At 45.3% G+C, this 26601-nt stretch overlaps 2 protein-coding genes across 2 annotated transcripts in view; one reads left to right on the plus strand and one right to left on the minus strand.

Annotated features, from left to right (window-relative positions):
• LOC146498723 (uncharacterized) overlaps window positions 1–26601 on the minus strand; it is a 319692-nt gene that overhangs the window by 262496 nt on the left and 30595 nt on the right.
• On the plus strand, window positions 1511–26352 carry LOC146498732 (chloride anion exchanger-like). Its single transcript, XM_085138824.1, is given in 20 exon segments — window positions 1511–2204; window positions 3945–4084; window positions 4512–4622; window positions 4706–4866; window positions 6268–6432; window positions 6506–6613; window positions 6615–6659; window positions 6946–7028; window positions 10080–10227; window positions 10310–10423; window positions 15478–15555; window positions 15633–15728; window positions 15836–15942; window positions 16188–16257; window positions 19317–19409; window positions 19593–19688; window positions 24485–24712; window positions 24783–24837; window positions 24954–25099; window positions 25287–26352. Coding segments are annotated over 20 exon segments (2331 nt in total). The 5' UTR covers window positions 1511–2031; the 3' UTR covers window positions 25401–26352.

Raw genomic sequence — 26601 nt, forward strand, 5'->3', positions numbered from 1 at the left:
ATCTGCGTCACACAGCGTTTTACTGTCACATTATCTTATCGTTCTGTGAAAAATGACACCTCATGTTTGTTGGCTCGCTTGCATCTTGGTTTCACTGATGTTTGTCTGTAGTGTTTCTAAAATATCGTCTCACTTTTCACAAGGCAAGTTTATTTATATAGCACAATTCAGCAACAAGGTGATGCAAAGTGCTTTACAGAGGCATTAAAGAACAAAAACAAATAAAAAAACAGTAGATAAAGTTATATGAAAACAACTAAACCTGAACACCAAGTTACCACAGGTTTTTCCGTTTGTATTAACTGTGGTATTGCCTAACGTGTGTAAAGTGATTGACCTTGGTGCCATTTACAGGATGTTAATCACTCCACTATCACGTATTGGTCAGCATGGTGTGACATAACAAAAGGTCGGGTGTAGCCATTGTTCACAGTTATACAGACAAATAACACTGTGTTAATTATTAAAAGCATTTATTCATTTATAGTCATTTGTCCGGTGTGAATGTTCGTGTTTAAACTCTTCCTCACGTGTCCTGCTCTGAATCATGTTCATGACATCACCGTCTACTTTTCCAGTTCAGGTTTAGTTTTCACACTCGTTCATTTTTGCCTTGTTTTGTATCCATGTTTTTCAGCTCGGTCTCTTCCACATCACAAACTCACCGGCTTAACTGATTCCCAAAGCGCTTTACACATCCTGTCATCCACCCATCCACACACACATTCACACACTGGTGATGGCAGCTACATTGTAGCCACAGCCACCCTGGGGCGCACTGACAGAGGCGAGGCTGCCGGACACTGGCGCCACCGGGCCCTCTGACCACCACCAGTAGGCAACGGGTGAAGTGTCTTGCCCAACGACCGAGACTGTCCAAGCCGGGGCTCGAACCAGCAACCTTCCGATTACAAGGCGAACTCCCAACTCTTGAGCCACGATCGCCCGAAAACCAAACTAACATGGAAACACCAGACTCTTCAAAATAAAACAGGAACCATGGAAAGTAGTACAATGACAACACAAGCTTGAGAATTAGAACCCAGGGAGAGACTAACGCACAGCCAGGGTGACCAACTCTCCTCCTTCTTTGCACTTGTTGACTTGTAAAAGCCTGTATGACATTTTTTATTTCACCATTCATTAAACAGAAGGCATCATTGAAATAAAAAATGGTCTTTAAACAGTATTATTTTTGGTCTCTCCAGCACAGGCAAGACTGACACTGAGGACAAGACAGACTACATGGAGGACAGGAAAAGACTCAGAACTCGGGAGACATGGATGAAACCAAAACTAGAATGAAACTCAACCAAATCCTAACTAATAACAACGACACAAGAACTAAACATGTTTCCAAGATAACATAAGGAGTCACAAAAGTAAAATACACTCAAAACGTTGGGTCACAGACCCAGTCCCCCCGACACTTCCTAAGGTGCACAGAGTCAGCCGTCTCCTCGTCGGAAATGCTTCTTGATTTCCGGTTCATAACAGTCGTCGGCTCTAACCTTTACTGTCCACATCCTCCGTCTACTAAAGGTTGCAGGTTATCAGTGAGAACAAAGGTCAAGGCAGACATCCAGCATTTGTAATCCTACTTGAAAGAATGACATCATCGTCATTGCTGTTAATAATTACAGCTGTGATAAGTGGCAGAGATGGTATTTATTGGTGGCACGACCGTCTGAGACCCCAGTTGATTTCCAGGATCTGGAGCAGGAGGAAGAGACGGTGGAAGCTTCGACACAGACCGGGACGCTCTCAGGTATGTAGGACGAGCTGCTCTGCATATACGTACGTGTTGGAAAGTAAAGAGGGAACTGTGGGGAAGTGAGGACTGCTAAAACTCAAACCAAACTTCTCTGGTGTTTCTTCAATCTCACCCTCTGGGACAACGCACGCTCTGACCGGCCTTATGTGCTCTGTCTTGTGTTTGGGGGTCTGGACCTTTGTTGTTTTCTGTTAATGTGCTTTGATAAGTGATGTTCAAAGGAAGGACTGGATCCTTTTGCTAACCTGATGTGATTAATGGACCTCAGAGCCACACAGAGAGGAAGCAGCAAAGGCGAGATGATGCGCCCGGCAGCTCAGCAGTACGTGGTGACCAGGCCGCTGTACTCGGAGGAGTCCTTCGCTCAGGACCATGAAAAGATCTACAGGCACCGCAAAACTATGCTGGACCACATCAAACAATATTTCACGTAAGCAACATGTCAGACTGTTTGCTGTGTTTTCTGTTTGGTTCCTGTGATCACTGAATACAAACCTACGATCCAAACGACGCAAAGGTTTGATGAACTGTGGAGATTTCAGCAGCAGCTGCTCTTATTTCCATCAACACTTAAAGCTTGTTTGGCTCAGTTTACACAGGTTACGCTTATAGTGATTAAGGTCTGACGAGACACTTTACCTGATAGAAAAACATTATGTGTTATGTAAGACAAGTATTAAGTTTAATTTTGAGATTCAATTCAATTCAAATTTATTTATATAGCACAGCAACAACAGTCGCCTCAAGGCGCTTCATCTCTATTAGATTTAAGTCAACATTTTGAGATTAAACGTGTATATTTATAAAATAGTATTTTGAGGGGAAACGGTGGGGATGTGGAGACTCGCAGCTCCTCTAACATCTACAAAATGTCTTGTGAAAGAACTTGATCAGCTTTCTTATCGTGTCTTGTGTTACAACATGCATCTTCTTTATTGCACGAGGGTGTAACCACCGCTATCATCGGTCCACTGTCACCTATTTCATTTTCTTCCACGTTTGTGTGTTTTTCCCTTCCGAGCATATTCCTGCACCATCACCACACAATGTTCATGTTAAAAGAGACGTGCGATTTCACTCTCATCCACACATTTTGCAGAGGGTGGAGGGGCCGTTTGTCTTGAAACCACCACATTTCACCATTTTATCTAGATTTTCATCTTTAAACTCGAAATGATCACTAATCTTTTTTCTTAATGTGGCCCTAATCCTCCTTCATACGTTTGTGTTTGTCTATCTTTATATTAATGATGCTTTAATGCTTTGATACTCAGTGTGACATTAGACTACACAGGTACACAATATCAATTTTACTGTAGTTTCAAGACTGAACATTTTTGAAAAATCCAGATTCTTATTATTTTGACCCTACACGCACAGGCAGTGTTAGTCCAGTTTCATCACCGACACCGGATTGGCCAATCGAGCCTCTTACTGCAGCCGGGCCCTCCCCTCTGTGCGCACACACGAGAGGCGAGAAAGTTGAGCAGAAAAGCAAAGAGAGAAAAACTAAGTAAGTAGAAATAGATGCAGCAGAATGTGTGAGATTACCGGACATGTCAGCGGTCGGTGCTGCTGCACCAGCAACAAGCAGCCCTCACAGTCTCTGGTTGATAGCACGAGTTTTAAACAGAATTACATCCATACATGTATGTCTCTCTCTCCCTTTATATAGAAATACATTATTTGTTTATTGGGTGATCACGTCGGACCAAATATATCACGGTGGATGTTTTTGTCCCAGTCCAGCCGCGACATAGATCAGCACTCGTCTGACATTAAGATGTCACTGATGTCTAAAACGTTAAAAATGAGATGTAGTTTTGGTGAAACGCTGGCAGGCCTGTGCTTTCTACAGGATAATGTGGGTGTAACTAAATATGTGGATGGATTTATCTTAAGACAGATCTAAATAAAAATAATGTATTCACTTTATATAGTTATTAGTATTTATGTGATATTAACTAATTCAAAAGTCGTAATGGGGCAGGGTGGAGCTCATTTGAAGACGTTTCTCCTGCTATGCTGAATATATTTTTCATATCTTTTGAAAAGAACAAACGCAGGACTTAAACTGATCGATGTTTGTACACTTTAATCAGTTTAAATAATCTTGTGAAGCATAAATGTAAAAAGTGGTTACTCTGGTTTTGGTTCATTATCGTTTCAGATGCGACGCTAAACGAGCCGAGAGCACAGCTCTGTCTCTTCTCCCAGTCATCGGCTGGATGAAAGCGTACCGATTCAAAGAATGGCTGCTGGGTGACATCGTGTCCGGTGTCAGCACTGGACTGGTGGCTGTCCTGCAAGGTGAGTATCAACAGAAAGGTACAGCCTCTGAACTCTTTGAGGTAATAATAATAATAATGACTGTGCAACTCTATCTGACTAACTGTGATAACCTGTGATAACAGACAGCTGTGAGAACCTCTGCGCTCTTATCTGAGCTGTTTTGATGATTTTGTACGTTTACTCATTTTAATGGAGACACAATATCATCTAAAACATTCAGAAAAAGAAAAACATTAAATTTATAGATCAATTTGCGTGTTGGTGCAGCCCTTTGAAACCAGCTTTCTTTTATTTGGCTGCTGCTCATCAGCAGCAGGTGAGTGGAGGTGACATCGTAACAGTATAGATGTAAAAAGAAATTAGGAGGACGGGTTCTTTAACCTTTCTATACTTCACTTACTTATTGAGAGCCCAGAGACTTACTTTGAGTGTTTCTGTCTTGCAGGGCTGGCCTACTGTTTGTTGGCCTCGCTGCCACCCTGGTATGGGCTCTTCTCCGCCTTCTTCCCTGTTATCATCTACTTTTTCCTTGGCACCTCCAGACACATGTCAGTGGGTAAGACCATCGTCCATTTCTATATAGCTGCTCTCTAAATGTTAGAGTGTAAGTATATCTGCCATCCTCCTGTCTCCCTGAAGGTCCGTTTCCAGTGCTCTGTCTGATGATTGGCTCGGTGGTCACCAGGCTGGTCCCAGACGAGGGGCCGGCGTTCAACATCACGGGGTTTGAAGGCCTGACCAGAGACGAGCAGAGAGTGCTGGTGGCCTCTTCTGTCACCTTCCTTGCCGGTATCATGCAGGTGAATCGGCTCGCCACAGCCAATAAGATGCTGTAGTCAACAACTGAGTCACCTTGTCAACAAGCATGCTTTCTGAGGATCAAACACAAACCTGTAGGATCTCAAACATACGTTTGTGATTAGGAAACAACAAAAAGCTTTGTGTCCTTGACAGAAAACAGATGTTGTGTTTCATCCTTTTTAATAAGGCTCCTTGAGAGCCGTTCATCACAACTTCATTTGTGAGCTCTGGCTTTCAAAGGAGCATACTTCGCTCCGTCTGTCCATCAAAAAATACTATTGAGCAGCAAATGTAGCATAATAGTGTTAGCATGAAAACACTGACAGCTACTGAAAAGTAGGTTGACATTTTAAAGGTCATGAGAATATTGATTGTACTCTCACATTTATGCATTTAAGGCGATGGTTAGCTGGACGCACCAAGAAGGCTGTGCTCTTTTTTTGGAATAGGTGAAACAAACCTAAACCCCAGTCAGTCACTCATAGATGGACTTACTGTGTTTGGGTTTGTTAGCTTTGGACTGAGGTGGGATAAGATAAGCTCCATACAAGAGCAGTTATTACCTGCAGCGAGAGTCACAGAGCAATGAGGATATATGATCTATTTGACCTAGAATCTCACTCTTACATTTCACGTCCGCCTTTCTTTCAAGCTGTGTTCAGTCTTTAAAGAAAGTGATGGCAGGAACAATAAGCAGCCTAGTTACAGTCGTTAGAAAGTAGTTATGTAATAAACTCAAGTTATTCATGTTACTCCTGCGTAACAATGGTGTAATCAAAGACAGGATCTGTCATGCTACACAAAATCTGATTTTTCACTGCACTACAAACTACAGTTATAAATGAATACATAGAAAAATACAGCATTATTCTCTTGAAAGGAAACCCAGAGAGTGAGCAGGCAGAGGCTCGCGCTCCCTCGGTGTTTCCTGTTGTGTGCTCTGACAGCTGTGCTTTAGGGAAATATGAAGTAGCTGAAATATATACAAGTTATATGTAAAGTATGATGTTTAGTAGATGGTTCACTTCATCAATTATGTGTTTTACAGAAAACTGGCAGTTACTTTTATAACTGTTGAGAGGACTGCAGTTTACAATGTAAACATTCATTGGCCAATGCCACTTGTTTTGCACAATATCAACCTCTGTATATTTTATATATTTATTTTATTTTTACTCTATTTAATTTGTAAAATATGTACACACACACATATACACACACATATACACATTCAGTAATATGCATACACTCTTATATTGTACATATATTTATTCATATAATTCTCAGATTTAGCCATTCTTATATTTACTTGTTCTTATGTTATTGTACTTTGCACACCTCTGTTGCTTGTAAAGCTCGCACACAAGAATTTCACTCACATGTACTCCTGTCTCTGGCAGCTTGCGATGGGCGTCCTGCAGGTGGGCTTCGTTGTCATGTACCTTTCCGACACACTTGTGTCAGGTTTCACCACAGCTGCTGCGATCCACATTCTGGTGTCGCAGCTCAAGTTTGTGTTGGGGCTGGAAGTTCCAGGGATCAGCGGGCCGCTGTCACTCATATATGTAAGTACAGGCCAGCTTGAAGCTTGCTCTGTTCATCACAACAGGTTGTTTATCTGCTGGTTTCATTCTTCAGACCTTGGAGATCATCTTTAACAAGATCACCTCCACCAATGTCTGTGATGTGGTGATCTCCATCGTGATCATGGTGGTGGTGTTCATCGTAAAGGAGATAAATGAGCGATTTTAAATCCAAGCTGCCTGTGCCGATCCCCATAGAGGTCGTCATGGTGAGCAACGCTGCACGACTCCTGACATTTTTGCATCTCTTTGAAGGCTTGTTGGCTCCATAAACAACAACACTGATATTGATTACACTGGTTTTGGCTCTTCACTTTAACGACTGTACTCAGCAGGTGAATAACACTCATTAAAGTGATTAATGTTCATTTATGGGCCAGAAAAAGATTTCACCGATTAACTGCAGGTTCACACCTGCAGTTAATAAATGCTCTCTGACTTTTGTATTTAAAAGAGTAAATAGCTGTAAATAATCATTTGTCATTTCTTTCACAGACTGTTATTGCATGTGGAGTTTCATATGCATTCGACTTTAAGACAACATATGGCATTGATGTTGTTGGTTATATACCAAAAGGGTAAGAATACATCAAGCTTACAGTAAAACCTGTCGATTGTTTTATCTTTGCTGTAGAGCAGCAGGAGTTATCAATGACAAACTGTACTTCCCCTGTAATATTATACTGTTGTTTTAATATCCTGAGACTGTGCATAACTCACAAGTACATAAGAAGTTTATAAGGTAGCTAAAAGCTAACATTTTGTTTTGGAGCCTGTAAAAGTGTGAAATCAGAAAGGCAGTCAAAGAGAGGTCAAACCACTTCCACAACATTATAGTTCTAAAATGCAACATGCAAACTTTACACATGTTATGTCTCTTTCTGCTTTGGCCAAAATTAAATATTGTCACAATACGGCTGTGTGCAGGCAAGAGTAGGACCCAAACGCAAACTTGCAGAGACAAAAAGTAAACTCAAAAAACACAGCTTTATTGCTGGCGTGGAATGGGACACGAAAAACAATACAAAACTAAACTGGGAAAACTAAAGCACAAGGAGCCACAGGAAAAAAATCACACAGCTATGAGGGAAGACGCAACGCTGACAAAGAGAAACATGGGGCTTAAATACACTGACCAAAATCAGAGCAAAAGTCCCACAAAAGGGTGCAAAAAGCCCATGAAAGGCACTAAAGCTCAGGAGATAGTTCTTAAAACTTTCAGGGGGCCGTCCTGGAGGTCGACAGCATAACAGTTCATAGTTCAAAGGTTCAGGGGGCCGGCCACGAGTCCAACGGTGGTGACAGAGCAGATCAGGGGGCCGACCATGTGGAAGGTGGCAGTGGCGAAGCAGGCATGGCTGGCCACACTTGGACAGCTTAGCTGCCGCGGCGTGGGCGTGTGCGAAGACCATCGGGTGGCGTGGCTGACGGCCGGCGGCGGCGTGGGCGTGTGTGAAGACCATCGGGCGGCGTGGCTGACGGCCGGCGGCGGCGTGGGCGTGTGTGAAGAACATCGGACGGCTTGGCTGACGGCTTGGCTGACGGCTGGCGGCGGCGTGGGCGTGTGTGAAGACCCTTGGGCGGCTTGGCGGGCAGTCGACGGTAGAGTGGATGTGGACGTGACCCCTCAGGTGGTTTGGTGGGTCTCTGTGGGCAGGCTGTTTTGACAGGCCCCGGAAACAGCCATGCTGGACGTGGACGTGGCTTGGCAGTGGATGTAGGGAGTGGTGGACGTGGCTTAGCCGGTGAGTCAGGACCAGGCGTGGCGACGACTTCTGGCTGGGTCGAGGCAGGACCAGGCGTGGCAGGACCAGATAGTGGTAGCGCTGCAGGCGATGGCGTGGAAGCCGCAAGTGGTGGACCAGGTGGTGGCGCTGCAGGCGACGGCGTGGAAGCCGCAGGTGGTGGCGCTGCAGCAGATGTGGCAGGTTGCTGGACAGGCTCGGCTGAACCTCCAGCTGGTATGGCGTCGTCCTCTGGCTGAGGCGTGGCAGGGCCAGCAGGTGCGGAGTCGTCCTCAGGCTTAGGCGAGGCAGGAACAGGCGAGGTGTCGTCCTCAGGCTGCGGCGAGGCAGGAACAGGCGCGGAAGCAGCAGGCGGTAGCGTTGCAGGTGGTGGCGCTGCAGGCGGCGGCACGAGAGCCACAGGTGGTGAAGCAGGTGGTGGCTAGACGGGCTCACTAGAACCCCCAGCTGACGTGGCACGAGGCTGGACAGGATCCTCGGGCCCTGCAGCTGACGTGGCATGAGGCTGGACGGGCTCCTCTGGCCCTCCAACAATGGAAGAAAACTGCTCCACTGCTCGGGATCGCTGACGGCGTGAACGCCGTTTTCTCCGGGAAGGAGGAAGAGGTGTGCCAGCCCGCAAATCCTCCAGCGGACCAGGCTGAACCTCCTCCGAGTATTCATAGTGGAGGGGCAGATCCGGGCGGACGTGTACAGTGGAAACGAGGAAGTCCTGGATGAGAGGGTTTAGCGCGGCAAATAGCCATGAAAGTCCATAAACCATCCTCTGCAGATGGATGGCTAACTCCTCCTGGTATTCTTCAAATGGCAGCGCAAACCATTCCTGGCACAGAAACTCCACCGCATAGATCATGTCCTCCTGGAGCTGGGAGTAATTAGGCAGGACGAGACAAGGGAAGCAAAACTAGAAACATTAACATAGGACAGACTGTGAAAGTAAAACAGGAAACACACTGACGGAACTCAAGACATGTAAACTTAACAGACTGGGGAGACAGAACATAGGGACCTGAAACATGGAACACAAAGGCACAGTAGACACAATATGAACATAACAACGCCACAGGGGAAGAGTAAAACAAAATGCAGGAACACAGGATCTCTTTCAAAATAAAATGGGAAACATAATGAAACGCAAACATGACAACATAAGAAACACAGACATGAAGCACATGAAGGACAAGGGAGACTTAACAGTGGTTGGATACATAAGGGGAAACTAATAAACAAATGAACTTAGATAACCTAATGAACAAAATAAACTCAAACTTAAAACGCTGGGTCAAAAGACCCAGGATCATGACAAATATGTTTTTGATTTGAGGACCCAAACGCAGACTCATGGAGGCGAGACAGAAACTCAACAGGCAGCTTTATTGCTGAACATCAGAAAATACAAAAATAACTAAACTTGTAATGAAACTAAACAGGCTGGTAGGCAGAACACACGGCGGGGAAAGAGGGAGACAGAGGCTTAAATACACAGCACAATGTCCAGAGAACAGAAAACACACAGTGAACACAGCCGAGACAAATCAGACATGAACACGAGAGAGAGACACAGAGGACAAAGACACAAGGGGAACCGAATAGTCCAAGAACTAAACAAGAACACTCAGAACTACGACCATGAATGACCCTGAACATAATAAAAAATATTACTAGAATACAAGAAGGTCAAAATGCTGGGTCAGAGTGACCCAGAACCATGAAGCTGTATTTTGAAACAGTAACATAATATTACGCTTTAGCTAAGGGTCCAACATGTTAAGGTAACGGTCTGAGTTCTGGCTCTGAATTGTTTCTCTTATCACTTGTGGCTGATCCACCTGACCGTGTCCATGTTTAGAGACACAATAATCTGACAGACTTGTACCGTTTCAGGTATGAGGCGCCAGTCGCCCCAAACCTGCAGATCTTCCAAGAAACAGCAGTGGAAGCGTTTCCTATAGCCATCGTGGGTTTTGCTGTGGCCTTCTCTGTGGCCAAAGTTTATTCTATAAAACATGATTACACCATAGATGGAAACCAGGTGGGTAACAACTCAGCCACATGTAGGTTAAAGTCGTGTCAGGACGTCAGTGTGACTTTTTATCTCTGTGACCCGGCTACAGGAGCTGATAGCCTTTGGAGTCAGCAACATCTTTGGAGCGTCCTTCAGGTCTTTTGCAGCGAGTACAGCTCTTTCTAGGAGTGCAGTTCAGGAGAGCACAGGAGGGAAAACTCAGGTAAACTAACATAGCTGATCCCGGATCTGTCCATGTCAGGCAGGGTTTTCTGTATTATTGTAGGGTCTCCCTTACAGACCCTGAGGTTTGTTGTTGTGATCTGTATAAATAAAGCTGTATTGAATAATATTGACTCCTCCGTGAATTGCAACCTTATCGTGGTGGAGGGGTTTGTGTGTCCCAGGGATCCCAGGGGCTATGTTGTCTGGGGGCTTTTGCCCCCTGGTAGGGTCTCCCATGGCAAATTGGTCCTGGGTGAGGGACCAGACAAAGAGCGATTCAGAAGACCCTTATGAAAAGAACACCGAGGGAACAGTTTACCCTGCCCGGGATAGGATTACCGGGGGCCCGCCCTGGAGCCAGGCCCGGGGAGGGTGCCCGAGGGCGAGCGTCTGGTGGCCGGGCCTTAGTCCATGGGGCCCAGTGGGCACAGCCCGAAGAGGAGGCATGGGCCCATCCTCCCGCAGGCCCACCACCCGCAGGAGGCACCATAGGGGTCGGGTGCATTGTGTGCCGGGTGGCGGCCAGGAGCGGAGGCCCTGGCGGACTGACCCCCGGCTGCCAAGACTGGCAATAGGGATATGGAATGTCACCTCTCTGGTGGGGAAGGAGCCTGAGTTAGTGCGTGAGGTTGAGAGGTACCGGCTAGATATAGTCAGGCTCACCTCTACGCATGGCTTCGGCTCTGGAACCAGTCTCCTGGAGAGGGGCTGGACTCTGTCTCAGTCTGGAGTTGCCCCTGGTGAGAGGCGGCGGGCTGGGGTGGGTATTCTAATATCCCCTCGGCTTGCTGCCGGTACGTTGGGGTTTTTCCCGGTGGACGAGAGGGTTTGTTCCCTGCGCCTTAGGGTCGGGGAACGGGTCCTGACTGTCATCTGCGCTTATGCGCCGAGTGGCAGTTCGGAGTACCCAGCCTTCTTAGAGTCCCTGGGGGGGGGGGGGGGGGGGTGCTGGAAGGTGCTCCACCTGGAGACTCTGTTGTCCTGCTGGGAGACTTCAATACTCACGTGGGTAACGACAGCAAGACCTGGAGGGGCGTGATTGGGAGGAACGGCCTGCCTGATCTGAACCCGAGCGGTGCTTTGTTATTGGACTTCTGTGCTAATCACAGTTTGGCCATAACGAACACCTTGTTCGAACATAAGAGTGTCCATAAGTGCACGTGGCACCAGGACGCTCTAGACCGTAGGTCAGTGATCGATTTTGTAATCGTATCACCAGACCTGCGACCATATGTTCTGGACACTCGGGTAAAGAGAGGGGCTGAGCTGTCAACTGATCACCACCTGGTGGTGAGTTGGATCAGGTGGCGGGGGAGGACGCTGGACAGACCTGGTGCACCTAAACGCGTAGTGAGGGTGTGCTGGGAACGACTAGCAGAGGCCCCAGTCCGCGAGATCTTCAACGCACACCTCCGGCAGAGCTTCAACAGCATTCCGAGGGAGGCGGGGGACATTGAGTCCGAATGGACCATGTTCAGCGCCTCCATTGCCGAAGCTGCTGCATTGAGCTGCGGCCGCAAGGTGGTTGGTGCCTGCCGTGGTGGTAATCCCCGAACCAAATGGTGGACACCAGAGGAGAAGGGAGCCACCAGGCTGAAGAAGGAGTCCTATCGGGCTTGGTTAGCCTGTGGGACTCCGGAGGCAGCCAACAGGTATCGACAGGCCAAGCGGAATGCGGCTCAGGCAGAGGCTGAAGCAAAAACTCGGGTGTGGGAGGAGTTCGGAGAGGCCATGGAAAAAGACTTTCGGACTGCCTCGAAGAGATTCTGGCAAACCGTCAGGTGTCTCAGGAGGGGAAAGCGGTGCTCTACCTGCACTGTGTATAGTGCTGGCGGAGCGCTGCTGACGTCGACTGAGAAAATTGTCAGGCGGTGGAAGGAATACTTCGAGGACCTCCTTAATCCCACTGACGCGTCTTCCGAGGAGGAAGCAGAGTCTGGGGATGAGGGGAATGACCCGCCTATTTCCGGGGGTGAGGTCACTGAGGCAGTTAAACAACTCTTGGTGGCAGAGCCCCTGGTGTTGATGAGGTCCGCCCCGAGTTCCTGAAGGCTCTGGACGTTGTAGGGCTGTCCTGGTTGACACGCCTCTGCAATGTTGCGTGGAGATCAGGGGCAGTACCCGTGGACTGGCAGACCGGGGTGGTGGTCCCCATCTTTAAGAAGGGGGACCGGAGGGTGTGTTCCAACTACAGGGGGATCACACTCCTCAGCCTCCCCGGGAAAGTCTATGCCAGGGTGCTGGAAAGGAGAGTTCGTCTGCTAGTCGAACCTCGGATACAGGAGAAACAATGCGGTTTTCGTCCTGGTTGTGGAACACTGGACCAGGTCTTCATCTTCTCGAGGATACTTGAGGGTGCATGGGAGTTTGCTCAACCAGTCTACATGTGTTTTGTGGACTTGGAGAAGGCATTCGACCGTGTCCCTCGGGGTGTCCTGTGGGAGGTGTTGCGGGAGTGTGGGGTGTCTGGCCCATTGCTACGGGCCATTTGATCCCTATACAACCGTTGCAAGAGCTTGGTTCGCATTGCCGGCAATAAGTCGGACTCGTTCCCGGTGGGTGATGGGCTCCGCCAGGGCTGCCCTTTGTCACCGGCAGAGATGGGCAGTAACGCGTTACTTGTAACGCATTACTGTAATCCGATTACTTTTTTCAAGTGACGAGTAAAGTAAGGGATTACTATTGCAAAAACGGTAATTAGATTACCGTTACTTTCCCGTAGGAACGCTGCGTTACTGCGTTACTAAAGTGATTTTTTGCAAGAATGTCTCATGACAGTGACGTTCGTGACAACAGCTGTGTGCAGATCAACAATGGATCATATATCGAGTGCGGAGAGAGTATGAGCGTGCAGCATTTAAAGCGTGGAAGTACTGACCTTACTTTGAGTTTGATTCCATAAAAAGTGACAAAAACATTAGTGTCAGCTGTGAAAACTTCTTTTTACAGCGAAAAAAACCCCTAAACTTCCAAGCAAGCACCGAGTGCGCTACCACGTAATGGGAAACTCACAGAGAAACTGCCGTATCCTTCCACTGACCGCTGCACACCTGCACCAGGGTAAACCTCCGCCTACCCCACTCCTGCTTTACAGGTGAAAATAGAGCAACAGCACCGCTAGTCTTTGACTTTATTTATTTTCTGCTGTGTTTTACTTGCATCTATTTGAAAGAGTGAGTGTAAACACAAATATATATATACATATATACACACACACACACACACATATATATACACACATATATATATATATATATACATATATATATATATATGTGTGTATATATGTATATACATGTGCTGGAATGTGCAGAAAATAGGTTTAAATATTAAACAAATTTCTTCCAGTCAGAGAATGTTGCAGATAATTAAATTTTTGCTTGATGCATAAAGTTAAAAGATTAAAACTAATAAAACAAGTTTTAAAAAGAGACTTTTCCATTTGATTACATTTTGTATGATGATTATGCAGAAAAAGTAGAATTGGGCTGAAATATCTATCACTTTATCACCTATTCAGGTTGTAAATCGTGTTTACAAAGTAACTAAGTAACTAAGTAATTAATTACTTTTGAAAATAAGTAATCAGTAAAGTAACGGGATTACTTTTTGGGGGAAGTAATCAGTAATTAGTTACTGATTACTTTTTTCAAGTAACTTGACCAACACTGGTCACCGGTTCTGTTCATAATTTTTATGGACAGGATTTCTAGGTGCAGCCAAGTGGCGGAGGGCTTTCGCTTTGGTGGCCTCAGAATCTCATCTCTGATTTTTGCGGATGATGTGGTTCTGTTGGCTTCATCGGGTGAGGGCCTCCAGCTCGCACTGGAGCGGTTCGCAGCCGAGTGTGAAGCAGCGGGAATGAGGATCAGCACCTCCAAAATCTGAGGCCATGGTTCTCAGCCGGAAAAGGGTGGAGTGCCCACTCCGGGTCGGGGATGAGTTCCTGCCCCAAGTGGAGGAGTTCAAGTATCTCGGGGTCTTGTTCGCGAGTGATGGGAGAAGGGAGCCGGAGATCGACAGATGGATTGGGGCTGCAGCTGCAGTAATGCAGACGCTGCACCGGTCCGTCGTGGTGAAGAGGGAACTGAGTGTAAAAGCGAAGCTCTCAATTTACCGGTCGATCTACGTCCCTACCCTCACCTATGGCCACGAGCTGTGGGTAGTGACCGAAAGAACGAGATCGCGGATACAAGCGGCGGAAATGAGCTTCCTCCGAAGGGTGGCTGGCCTCTCCCTTAGAGATAGGGTGAGAAGTTCGGCCATCCGGGAGGGGCTCAGAGTAGAGCCGCTGCTGCTCCACATCGAAAGGAGCCAGTTGAGGGGGTTTGGGCATCTGACAAGGATGCCCCCTGGGCGCCTCCTGGGTGAGGTGTTCCAGGCATGTCCCACCGGGAGGAGGCCCCGGGGCAGACCCAGGACACACTGGAGAGATTATATCTCTCAGCTGGCCTGGGAACGCCTTGGCGTTCCCCCGGATAAGCTGGAGGAGGTGGCTGGGAGAGGGAGGTCTGGGCCTCTTTGCTTAGGCTGCTGCCCCCGCAACCTGGCCTCGGATAAAGCGGATGAAGATGGATGGATGGATGGATGAATAATATTGAAACTGAAGTTGGATTTCGTAACACAAACGTTTGAAGTATCTTTACAATGAAAATCTTTATAATGAAATCTGCTTTTTCACTACAATTCATTTGTTGAATCCCTGGAAAACATTTAAATATGACTGCATGATATCAGTTTACAGAATCTATCCATTCTCTTCTGTTTATACACGTTCATAGAGACTCTGTGATTAACTGCAAATGAATGGACAGCAGTTCCTGTGACACTGCTAGTTTCAGCTACGGCTCGTCGCTCTGACATACAGTCACACAAATGCATTAAATTCACAGCGAGTGACCAATAGAAAGGCCAGCCAACAGTGACCTCGAGTGTTTAGAGGAGAAAATGTATCAATCAACTAATCTGATAAAGTCCTTTTTAAATCAGCACAAACTCACAGAATCTGATTTCCATCACGTTTGTTTTTCAATCCTCTTCTGTCGTTTTCAGGTAGCTGGTTTACTGTCAGCTGTCATAGTGATGATCGTCACATTGGCTATTGGATTCCTACTAGAGCCCCTACCAAAGGTATGTACACCTCCCTGTGCCTCTGACATGCTGTATATACTCTGGGAAAGACGATCTCTGGCCCTCTGCTTTAACAGTCCGTGCTGGGCGCCGTGATCATCGTCAACCTGAAGGGCAGTCTGATGCAGTTCAGAGAGATCCCATATCTGTGGAGGAGGGACAAAGCCGACTGTGTAAGACCTCACAAACTTTCAGTACTCTTAAAGACCATGTTTATATTTTGTAAGAAAGGACACATGGCCTCCTTGTTAGTAAACAACATGTTTCTTACCACAACAAGGTGGTGTGGCTGGCTAGCTGCATCGGTGCCCTCTTGCTGGGGCTGGATCTGGGACTGGCTGCCGGCCTCGGTGTGGAGCTGATCAGTGTCATCCTCAGGACTCAGTTGTGAGTATTTGGTGTACAATGTGATCATGTAACTGATTACTGTTGTTATTTCATCACGCTATTGTCACGAGGTTCAAAATGATGGCTTTTATTCTGTCAGCTGTTAGATAAATGACCACGACAGTGAGTACAAACACGTAACGCTGATTCTTGTAAATGATACAGTAGTTTACATTCAACCTTTCATCGTTGTATCATCATCATCATGAGCATGTTAGCATGTCATGTTTGCTTGTTTGCTTCAGTCCTCGCTGCAGTCTGCTGGCCAACATCAGGGGCACCGATATCTACAAAGACCGAAAGGACTACATCAGCGTAAGTTAGCGTGTGGCCCCTCAGGTGGCTTCAGTTTACCTTTCAAATATTTACACAGCTGTCGGGATATTAGCTTAGGCATTTGGATTAGTTCTACAGGCCACAACAAAATGTATGGTTTTGTAATTATACAAAATTACAATAATGATCAAACTAGAGCTGAAAACCTGTGACCAAGTCTTTTAAGTAGGCTATTAAAGAATAAAATACAGAGGGTCAGGCATGATTTTATGATGAACACAGTTAGTCCTTCCTTAGTCTGAATGAATGTTTATGTAAAGGAAAAATGCACATTTGTAATGTGCAAAAGCTTTTATTAGAGGCTATGATGCTCGTAGAGCAATCAGTTCAGCTACAAAATGTACATACTCAGCAAGTTTCATGTGATTTCAAGATCTCTAAGAGTCAGAGAAAACTGTGGAGATCAAAGGTGCTGAGAGAGACTTTACCCTCATTTACACTGTATCTGTGAATGAGTGTTGTGCTTAAATTATAACGTAAAGGATACGTAATAACTAAGCACTTGACTGTCTTGAAAATGACCAATACAAAAGCAGCGGTATTACTAATTACAACTAAAAAACAACGAACTGTTCACAGGAAGTGCTTATGCCTTATTATCTCATAGCCAGCCTGCTAGGAGACACTCCAGTTACATTTCCTATCCCTCAGAGTGTCACGGCCAGGCAGGCCGGTGTGTTTGCGGTGTGGACCCAAAAGCAGACACGGGAGAGAGAATGAGCTGTAACAAAAGGCGAGGCTTTTATTGAGGCTGATAGCCAAAACAGAAAGCAAGGCAAAGCAAAACTAAACTCAATGAAACACAGACATGGACCTGACGAGATAAACAGACGACCCGGCAATGAACACAGAGAGACAGAGGACTTAAATACACAGAAGGGTAATGAGGGAAGTAGAAACACCTGGAAACACAGCTGAACGCCACAAGAAAACTAAACTAAACACACTGAACATGGAAAACAAGACTAAATAAAACAGGAACAAGGAAAGGACGTACACATGACAACACGGAGCACCAGGAGAACCTACATAGACAGTAATGACCCATAAAAGAAACACAAACCAGACTAAAAACTCAACCAAGAGAAACTAATAATCGTACTAGAACTTAACACATCTCATAGGTAATACAAAATAAGTCAACTACACCCTTAACTTTAAAATAACACATGAGTTTAACATAGGAAAGCAACCTCACCAAATAAACTCAAAAATGCTGGGACCCACCTGACAGAGTGCAGAGCGCCCCAATCGAAAAATCCATGGAGTCCCCCTTCATCTGCTCTTGAGTATTTCCAAGTTTGGATATTTATGTCCTCCAAATTATGAAATTTCCCCTTGTGGGACTAATAAAGGTATATCAAATCAAATAATGCAGAAGGAAGGTCTTTTTGTGGATGCTTTGATACTAAATGTACCTGACAGTTTACCAGCTGATTTTCAAATTGAGATTTTTACATAGAATAGAATAGAAATAGAATAGAAATTTGGATGTAACAGCAGCAATAAAGACACAAATACAAACAAACAGTACACAAGACACAGAACAGAAACATACACAGTTTCTAAATATTTACATCAAGGACAATGGTTACTATAAACAGAGTACTGTACCGTTATTAAATAAAATAAAATTAACTACAGATAAGAGGCAAACCAGGTTGTAGTGTGAATCGGTTGATAAAATAAAATAGTGCAAGTTACAGATGTAAACTTCTATGTTTGTTGGGAGCAGTTCTGATTGTACAGTCTGACAGGGAGGAAGGACCTGCGGAAATGCTCCTTCACGATCGTGGCTCAAGAGTTGGGAGTTCGTCTTGTAATCGGAAGGTTGCCGGTTCGAGCCCCGGCTTGGACAGTCTCGGTCGTTGTGTCCTTGGGCAAGACACTTCACCGGTTGCCTACTGGTGGTGGTCAGAGGGCCCGGTGGCGCCAGTGTCCGGCAGCCTCGCCTCTGTCAGTGCGCCCCAGCTGTGGCTACAATGTAGCTGCCATCACCAGTGTGTGCGTGAATGGGTGGATGATCGTGTATAGTGTAAAGCGCTTTGGGGCCCTTAGGACCAAGTAAAGCGCTATACAAATACAGACCATTTACCATTTACCATCGAGGATGCAGCAGTCTGTCATTTCAGCAGCTCTGCAGCAACATTTACATGCATGGGGTGGGAGACTCTGTCCATCAGAGATGTTATTTTGGCCAGAGTCCTTCTGTCTCCCACCACCTGCACTGGGTCCAGGGTGCATCCCAGAACAGAGCTGGCCTTCCTGATGAGTTTATCCAACCTCTTCCTCTCAGCTGATGAACTGCTGCTCCAACATACCACACTGTAAAAAATGACAGATGCAGCCACATAGAAGGTCTTTAAAAGCGCTCCCTGGACTCCAAATGACCTCAGCCACCTCAGCAGGTAGAGTCTGCTCTGACCCTTCCTGTAAAGAGCATCAGTGTTGTGGCTCCAGTTTATTATTCAGGTGAACACCCAGGTACCTATAAGAGTCCACTATCTCAATGTCCACTCCCTGGATGTTCACCGGTGTCAGTGTGGTGGGTCTGCATCTCCGGAAGTCCACCACCAACTCCTTGGTTTTCCCGGCGTTGATCAGCAGGTGGTTCTGCTGACACCAGTCAACAAAGTCCAGAGTCCAGTGTCTGTACTCTGAGTCGTCCTCACCTGTGATGAGGCCGACTATGGCAGAGTCGTCAGAGAACTTCTGTAGGTGGCAGCGTGGGGAGTTGATGGAGAAGTCTGCAGTGTATGCAAAATGTGTGGAGACCAGAAAGCTTTCTGTGCTACTTGTAACTTGTAGAACATGTATAATATTCATTAAAAAAAAACCTTTATGCTGGTGGATTTTGCAGCTTTCTTCTTTTAGAGCTCTGGGTTGGTTTGAATGCCCTGCAAAACAGCTCACATCATCCCATTGGCTGACACAATCTAGCACCAACAGTCATCCCTTTCACCACTTAATATTTGTACCCTTATGTAAAGAAACTAGTCGTTGATTTTGATTTTGCAGTACTTTAAAACTCTTTTCAGATATACGAGCCAGAAGGAGTGAAGATCTTCAGGATCCCATCTCCAATCTTCTTTGCCAACATTGAGTTCTTCAGGAACAAGCTCGTGGAAGCTGTAAGTCACATCTGCCTTTAATGGAACTGTTAAAGAATAAAAGCATCAGTTTGGATAATTTAGTTTTTAAAAAGCATCATATTTTTCACAGGACAATAAAATAGATGGAGTACAATCTCATGTCTGATACTATCTCCTATGATTACTTGTAATAAATGACACACTTACTGTATGTCTTCCCAGGTTGGGTTTAACCCATTACGGGTGTTGAGAAAGAGAAATAAAGCACTGAGGATGATACGGAAACTTCTGAAGAAGGGCAAGTTGCAGTGGACATCTGTGAGTATCGAGGCTGACCTTGGTTTTGATAGTAACAGCACAAATGTTGCCTGTGTCGACCTATTAACAAGGCAAAGAAGCCTCAATTACTTTTTTTTTTTTTTGCCTGTCCGGTTTGTTTTTTTTTGCCATCAGAATTATTGTCTAAAGGTGAAGAAAGATGCCCAACGGATTTACTTTACCAAATTGACCATCCCAGCCTTGCCGTAATGGTCTATTTGATTCATCTTTTATTGTTTACTTTATTTATTTATTTATTTATTTGCTTATTTTAACTTGCTAGATACGGGACAGACTTGAATGAGGAAAAGAAAAGGGAGAAAGGAAGAGGGAAAGAAAAACAGCGGAGAAGAGGGACAGGGATAAAGGGCAACAAAAACAAAAACCAACTAAATAAGCAGACAAAAAAATACATATATCAATCACCTGGATCACCTGTTGAGAAAGAAAAAAGAAAACAAGCAGAAGAAAACGAGAGCAATACAATAAACAACATCACGATGATATATATATATATGTATATATATGTGAATATAACAGTAAATACTAAATATTAAACATTATTGTGCAGCACGTAAGATCGACAGCGCACAGTGTGCTTTGAAGTAGGAGCCAAAAAGGGTGTAGTTTGTGTGTGTGAGCACCCGTGTGTACACCTGTGAGCATGGACACGGTTGTTTTTAAAAGGTTCCTTCATGTAATGATCTGCTAGAGGGTGTGGGGGGGCCACTGCCCCGTCCTCCAGGGCATGAAGCAGGTATGGAGGAGATCAAGACTCCAGACATCCCAGAGGCCCCAGAACACAAGAGACCAAGGAAGACCAACAGAGGGGCAGCCGTGCCACTGTCCCAGAAAGAGCTGAGGAGAGTCCCAGATGAGGGGTCACTCAGCAGCCGCGGAGCAGAAGCCAGGGGGGGTTGCAGTGATGAGCCCGTGAGCTCTACCGGCAGCCAGCTGCGCCAGAGTGACCGAGCCCCAGGCCAAGAGGCCGGGGGCACCCCACCCCCAAAGTGGCCCGAGCGAGCCCCAGGCTCCAGGCCCCGATAAGCAGCCACCAGGAGTGAGCCGGTGGGTACCTGGGCGCCCATCCCCGGACACAAAAGAACCACCAATGCACCGATGTCTGAGGGCATCTGCCACTGGCAGGGGAAGTGGTGGGGGGAGATAGGCCTCCAAACCTTGGAGGGCCTGAGATGTCCCCAGAGAGGTGGCGTCTGATACCCAACCTGACATATAGACACAGACATACAGACACACACAGATACAAACATCCATTCCCACCCTCATGCTCTCATATGCAATTACTCAACACTCAACCAACGTGGAGACAGACATAGAGGGACACTGTACACACAATCACACTCCCCAAGCGTACTCTACGAACCGGGTCTAGGTATCCTTGCCCCTGGAGGGGGAAACTGCACCCAGACCCAGGTGGTGTTACCCTTTTCCTGCGGTGGGGAGAAGCAGACCGCCCCGACTCCGCAGCAGCAGGGAGGCCCCACACTCCAGACCCCAGTCGGACGGCCAATTCCTCCTCCTGGCCCCCCGCTCCAGCAGGTCGCAGAGAACGGGGGTGTGAGAAAACTCCAAACCTCCCTCCGCCCGCTCATATGTAGTGTTGATGCATGTGTGTTCTAAGGTGCATTTAAAACCCAGGAGGGCATGGAGCTACCTGCCAGAGAGCAGCAGGTAAGCGCATAGCCCCTCCTGCTAGCCCTCAATGTCTACGTGTATTTAAAATTGAGAGGTGGGCAACGACGCCAGGGGTGAGGTGTACACCCTGATGGTCTTTTGGAGTCTGTGTAGCGTGCCCCAAGATCCTATATGTATGTGTTATGAGAGTGTGAGTAATAAAGCCAGAAGGGGACAGAGGGGGGGATGCCTCCCCTGCACCCTGGTGACACACCTTCACCCCAGGGCCCTGCATGTGTGGGTGATTGTGGTGGAGCGGGAAGAGGGAGGCAGCTGGAGATGGGGAGGGAAGGAAGGGAGGGGCAAGTGACCCCTCCCTGGGGCCAGCTCCCCCGCTGACCCCAGTAGGCACCCCCATACTCCGCAACCCGCCATGGAAAGGGGGCCCAGGCCCATCATTTACTCATTTTTAATATTAACATTTGCTTCTTACTCATCTCTTTCAACTCAATTTAGGTAAACACTGTAAATCTGCATGTTTAGAAATGGACAGAAAACAGCAGTGATGTATTATGTTAGGAGAGACAGCATCCATCCCACTTTGGATGGAGCAGCTCTCATTTTTAGAAATATGGACAAATTTATTAAACCCCCCAAAATATGACTATCCAGAGTTGGGACCAGGAAGCAGAGTTGCAGTCTTACACGCCTCTCTGCAGCTTCTCTCCTCCTGCTACCCCCGCCCCCCCAAAAAAAAAAAAAAAAAACCCATCTCCATAGAGACTGTGTCAGCTTCCAAAAAGACAAAAAACAAACTAAAACCAGCAACAAACAACTTAAACATAAACAATCACAAAGAAAGAACAATACAGTATCCACATCTGAACCAAAGAGTAAAACAGTGAAATGTGGATTATTAAATATTAGGTCTCTCTCCTCCAAGTCTCTGTTAGTACATGACTTAATAATTGATCAACAAATCGATTTACTCTGCCTTACAGAAACCTGGTTGCAGCAGGATGATTATGTTAGTTTAAATGAATCAACACCCCCGAGTCATTGTAACTACCAGAAATCTCGAAGCACAGGCCGAGGGGGAGGTGTGGCAGTAATTTTTTACACCAGTCTATTAATTAATGAAAGACCAAGACAGACTTTTAATTCATTTGAAAGCCTGATGCTTAGCCTTGTCCACCCCAGCTGTAAAACTCAGAAACCAGTCTTACTTGTTATCATCTATCGTCCACCTGGGCCTTACACAGAGTTTCTCTCTGATTTCTCAGACTTTTTATCTGATTTAGTTCTGAGCTCAGATAAAATAATTATTGTGGGTGATTTTAACATCCATGTAGATGCTAAAAATGACAGCCTCAACATGGCATTTAATCTGTTATTAGACTCAATTGGCTTCTCTCAAAATGTAAAAGAACCCACCCACCACTTTAATCACACTCTAGATCTTGTTTTAACATATGGCATAGAAACTGAACATTTAACAGTGTTTCCTGAAAACCCTCTCCTGTCTGATCATTTCCTGATAACATTTACATTTACAATAATTGATTACGCAGCAGTGGAGAGCAGACAGTAGATGTCTTTCTGAAAGCGCTGTAACTAAGTTTAAGAATATAATCCACCCACTGTTATCATCGTCAATGCCCTGTACCAACATAGAGCAGAGCAGCTATCTGAACGCTACCCCAACAGAGGTCGATTATCTTGTTAATAATTTCACCTCCTCACTACGTACGACTCTGGATACTGTAGCTCCAGTGAAAACTAAGGTCTCCAATCAGAAGTACCTGACTCCGTGGTATAATTCTCAAACACGTAGCCTAAAGCAGATGACTCCTAATCTGGAGAGGAAATGGCGTGTCACAAATTTAGAGGATCATCATTTAGCCTGGAGAAATAGTTTGTTGCTTTATAAGAAAGCCCTCCGCAAAGCCAGAACATCTTACTATTTGTCACTGATTGAAGAAAATAAGAACAACCCCAGGTTTCTCTTCAGCACTGTAGCCAGGCTGACAAACAGTCAGAGCTCTGTTAAGCCAACCATCCCTTTAACGTTAACTAGTAATGACTTCATGAACTTCTTCACAAATAAAATTTTAATCATTAGAGAAAAAATTACCAATAATCATCCCACAGATGTAATATTATCTACAGCTACTCTTAGTACCATTGATGTTAAGTTAGACTCTTTTTCTCCAATTGATCTTTCTGAGTTAACTTCAATAATTACTTCCTCCAAACCATCAATGTGTCTTTTAGACCCCATTCCTACAAAACTGCTCAAAGAAGTCCTGCCATTGATTAATTCTTCGATCTTAAATATGATCAACCTATCTCTAATAATCAGCTATGTACCACAGGCCTTCAAGCTGGCTGTAGTTAAACCTTTACTCAAAAAGCATCTCTAGACCCAGCAGTCTTAGCTAATTATAGGCCAATCTCCAACCTTCCTTTCATATCAAACATCCATCCAAACAGCTAACAGATCATCTGCAGAGGACTGGCTTATTTGAAGAGTTTCAGTCAGGTTTCAGAGCTCATCACATGTGGTATGATATAAAATTGGTTTAGAAAAATGACAGTGTCATTTGTACAACAAACAGTACAAGGTCCAGCATCACTTATCTGAGACATGAGCGATTGCATGAATATGATACGAGGTAGAAAAAATCATATTGTGCAAAAACGTTCCTCGACTGCGATATAAAATATGTTCAATATAAAGTCAGTAAGCTCATTGCATCCATGTTTTGACGGACAACATGAAAGGCAACAACAATTATACTGAACCATTCGTGTGGTTGGAAGGAGCATAGGAGGAGGAGCTGACAGCAGCACATGCTCTTACTATACACTATACGTAGGAGTGCGAACGAAAGATAAAACGACGACAAAAATTGTTAACGAAAACTCGACAAACAGCATTAACAAACGAAACAGCCCCGTGGACACAGCGTGTTTAATATTTATACGGCTTTGTAATGTGTGAGTTTGTCTCTGGTGTAAAGCGCGTCTACAACTTCGCTCGATCAGTCACAACATGAGAGTCTTGTGCGAGAGCAGAAAGGCTCATTATGGATTCATCACCTGGAATGTGTTCCCGTGTGGTAAGTCTCTGACATAGAAAACACATTTTGCTGTTACAGATCGGCCTCCTGAATACCTCGTGTGGACCCATAAATGAATCAGAGGACGAGAGCAACATGGAAGAGCTGGACCAACCGACTGACTTCAAAGACTTTCCTGCCCGGATCGACTGGAACGCCGAGCTTCCGGCCAACATTGTGGTTCCCAGAGTTGAGATTCACAGCCTGGTCCTGGATTTTGGCGCCGTCTCCTTCTTAGACATCTCTGGACTGAAGGGACTCAGAGCAGTGCGTTTGTATCCATGCAGCAGCAGCAGATGTTTCACTCTGGCTCTGTTTAATTCATTTCTCTTTGCAGCTGCTGAAAGAGCTGATCCGAGTTGAGGTTGAGGTCTACATCGTGGCCTGTGACCGTAAGTACTAACGTATTGTCTGTATTAGTAATCATGTTAGCCTACCATACTAACCTAAACACCTGTCACATACTCAGCTGTATGTTTGTCGACCATATTTGGACCTTCTGTTGCAGCTTACATCCTGGAGAAACTCCATGATTGTAGCTTCTTTGATGATGAAGTTCAGTCTTCAATGTTCTACCTGACACTGCATGACGCCATGCTGCACATCCTGGAGAAACATCCGGAGCCTCCTCCAAAAAAGTCTGATTATGAGAAGGTAAAGAAGAGCAATAAACACAATATTCAGGGAGTATTTGACATCTTACTGTTGGAAATATGTACAGAATAGTATTACACACATGTAGGGTTTTACAATATAAAGCACCTCGAGGCGACTGTGCTGTGACCATAAATACATTTTAAAAAAGAAACTAAATTGAATTGTTCTTTATGTTGTTTTACAGATAATGACAGGAGTCACTATTCATCATCTGCCCGGCAATTTGAGGAGCAGAGACAGAAATGTAGGTATCAGTCTCAAACTGTGCTTTTCAATGTTTGTGGTTTTTGAGAAATAACTTTCATCTATTTTACTGGTTACAATACAGAAGCCAAAAGAAGAAAAATAAAATCGGATGATTTATTTCCAAGTTTCCTAAAGTTTTAAACTTCTGAAACGAAAAAAAAACCCACAGAATTTTATTATTTCTTTAAACTTGATCATTTAAAAAAATATATAAAAACTCATTTCAGCAGCCTGATGACCAAGACAAGTCTTTGATTTAATAACTGATAAGCTTTCTAACACATGCAGTCCCATGAAAAAGAAAGTTTCCACAGCACTATACAACTACTGTGAAAAACTAAGTACGCCCCAAAACTAAAACACAGCCCAACATAGTAGGGGTCCTCAATTTGATGCTGCAAGATAAAGAAGAAAAATCATGGAGGACCACGGTCATGTGATCTGTCAGTGCGAATGAGAAACAGCACCCCTGGGGTGGTGCCAAGAAACAAGACAGGAAGAAAGTGATGAAACAGTGACAGAAGGCAGCAATATAACATAGCTAACATTAACAGTGCAGTGAATCCTGCTTGTGCTGTGATATTCAGGACGGCAAACCGAGCAGCATCACTGACTTTCAGCTTGTTGTGTTTGTGGATATATGACTGACTTTAATTATCCATAAAATCATCACATTCTCTGTAAGATTAAGGTCGACTATATATTTATATTGAAGTAGAATCTTTAAAACCAAGTTAATGCTGAAAGTACAAACATCACTAGTGTCACATAACTCTGCTGACATGTGGCCAACAGCAATGTTTTAATGTTCTTCGTTATTAAACATTCGCACATAAATAAGTGACGTCATATTCAGTACTTACTTCTGACAGTTCACTTTTCGGCCGCTCCCTTCTGCCGTATTTTGCGACAAAATTATCCACACCCACCGCCGCGCTATGAATTATGGGATATATGGGACCACGAAGCGTGCACCGGACCACGCTTGATATTTGGGGAACTCGACGGCGCACTTGGAGTATGCGCTTGAAGTACACTTTGGATTGGGACAGCCGTCGTCGCGTGATGGTGGCGTAATCGCACTTAAAATGCGTAGTTCAAGCGTGCGGTCTCTTAATTGGGACACAGCCAGTAACTAAAAGCACACAGGTGATCAGGGGATGTGGAAACACATGGGGACATAGCTGACACAAATGAACATAATGACATCACAGTGGAAGAGAAAAACTAAACACAATGAACTCAGGAACACA

Source organism: Neolamprologus multifasciatus, chromosome 17 (genome assembly GCF_963576455.1).
Source record: "Neolamprologus multifasciatus chromosome 17, fNeoMul1.2, whole genome shotgun sequence".
NCBI lineage: Eukaryota > Metazoa > Chordata > Actinopteri > Cichliformes > Cichlidae > Neolamprologus > Neolamprologus multifasciatus.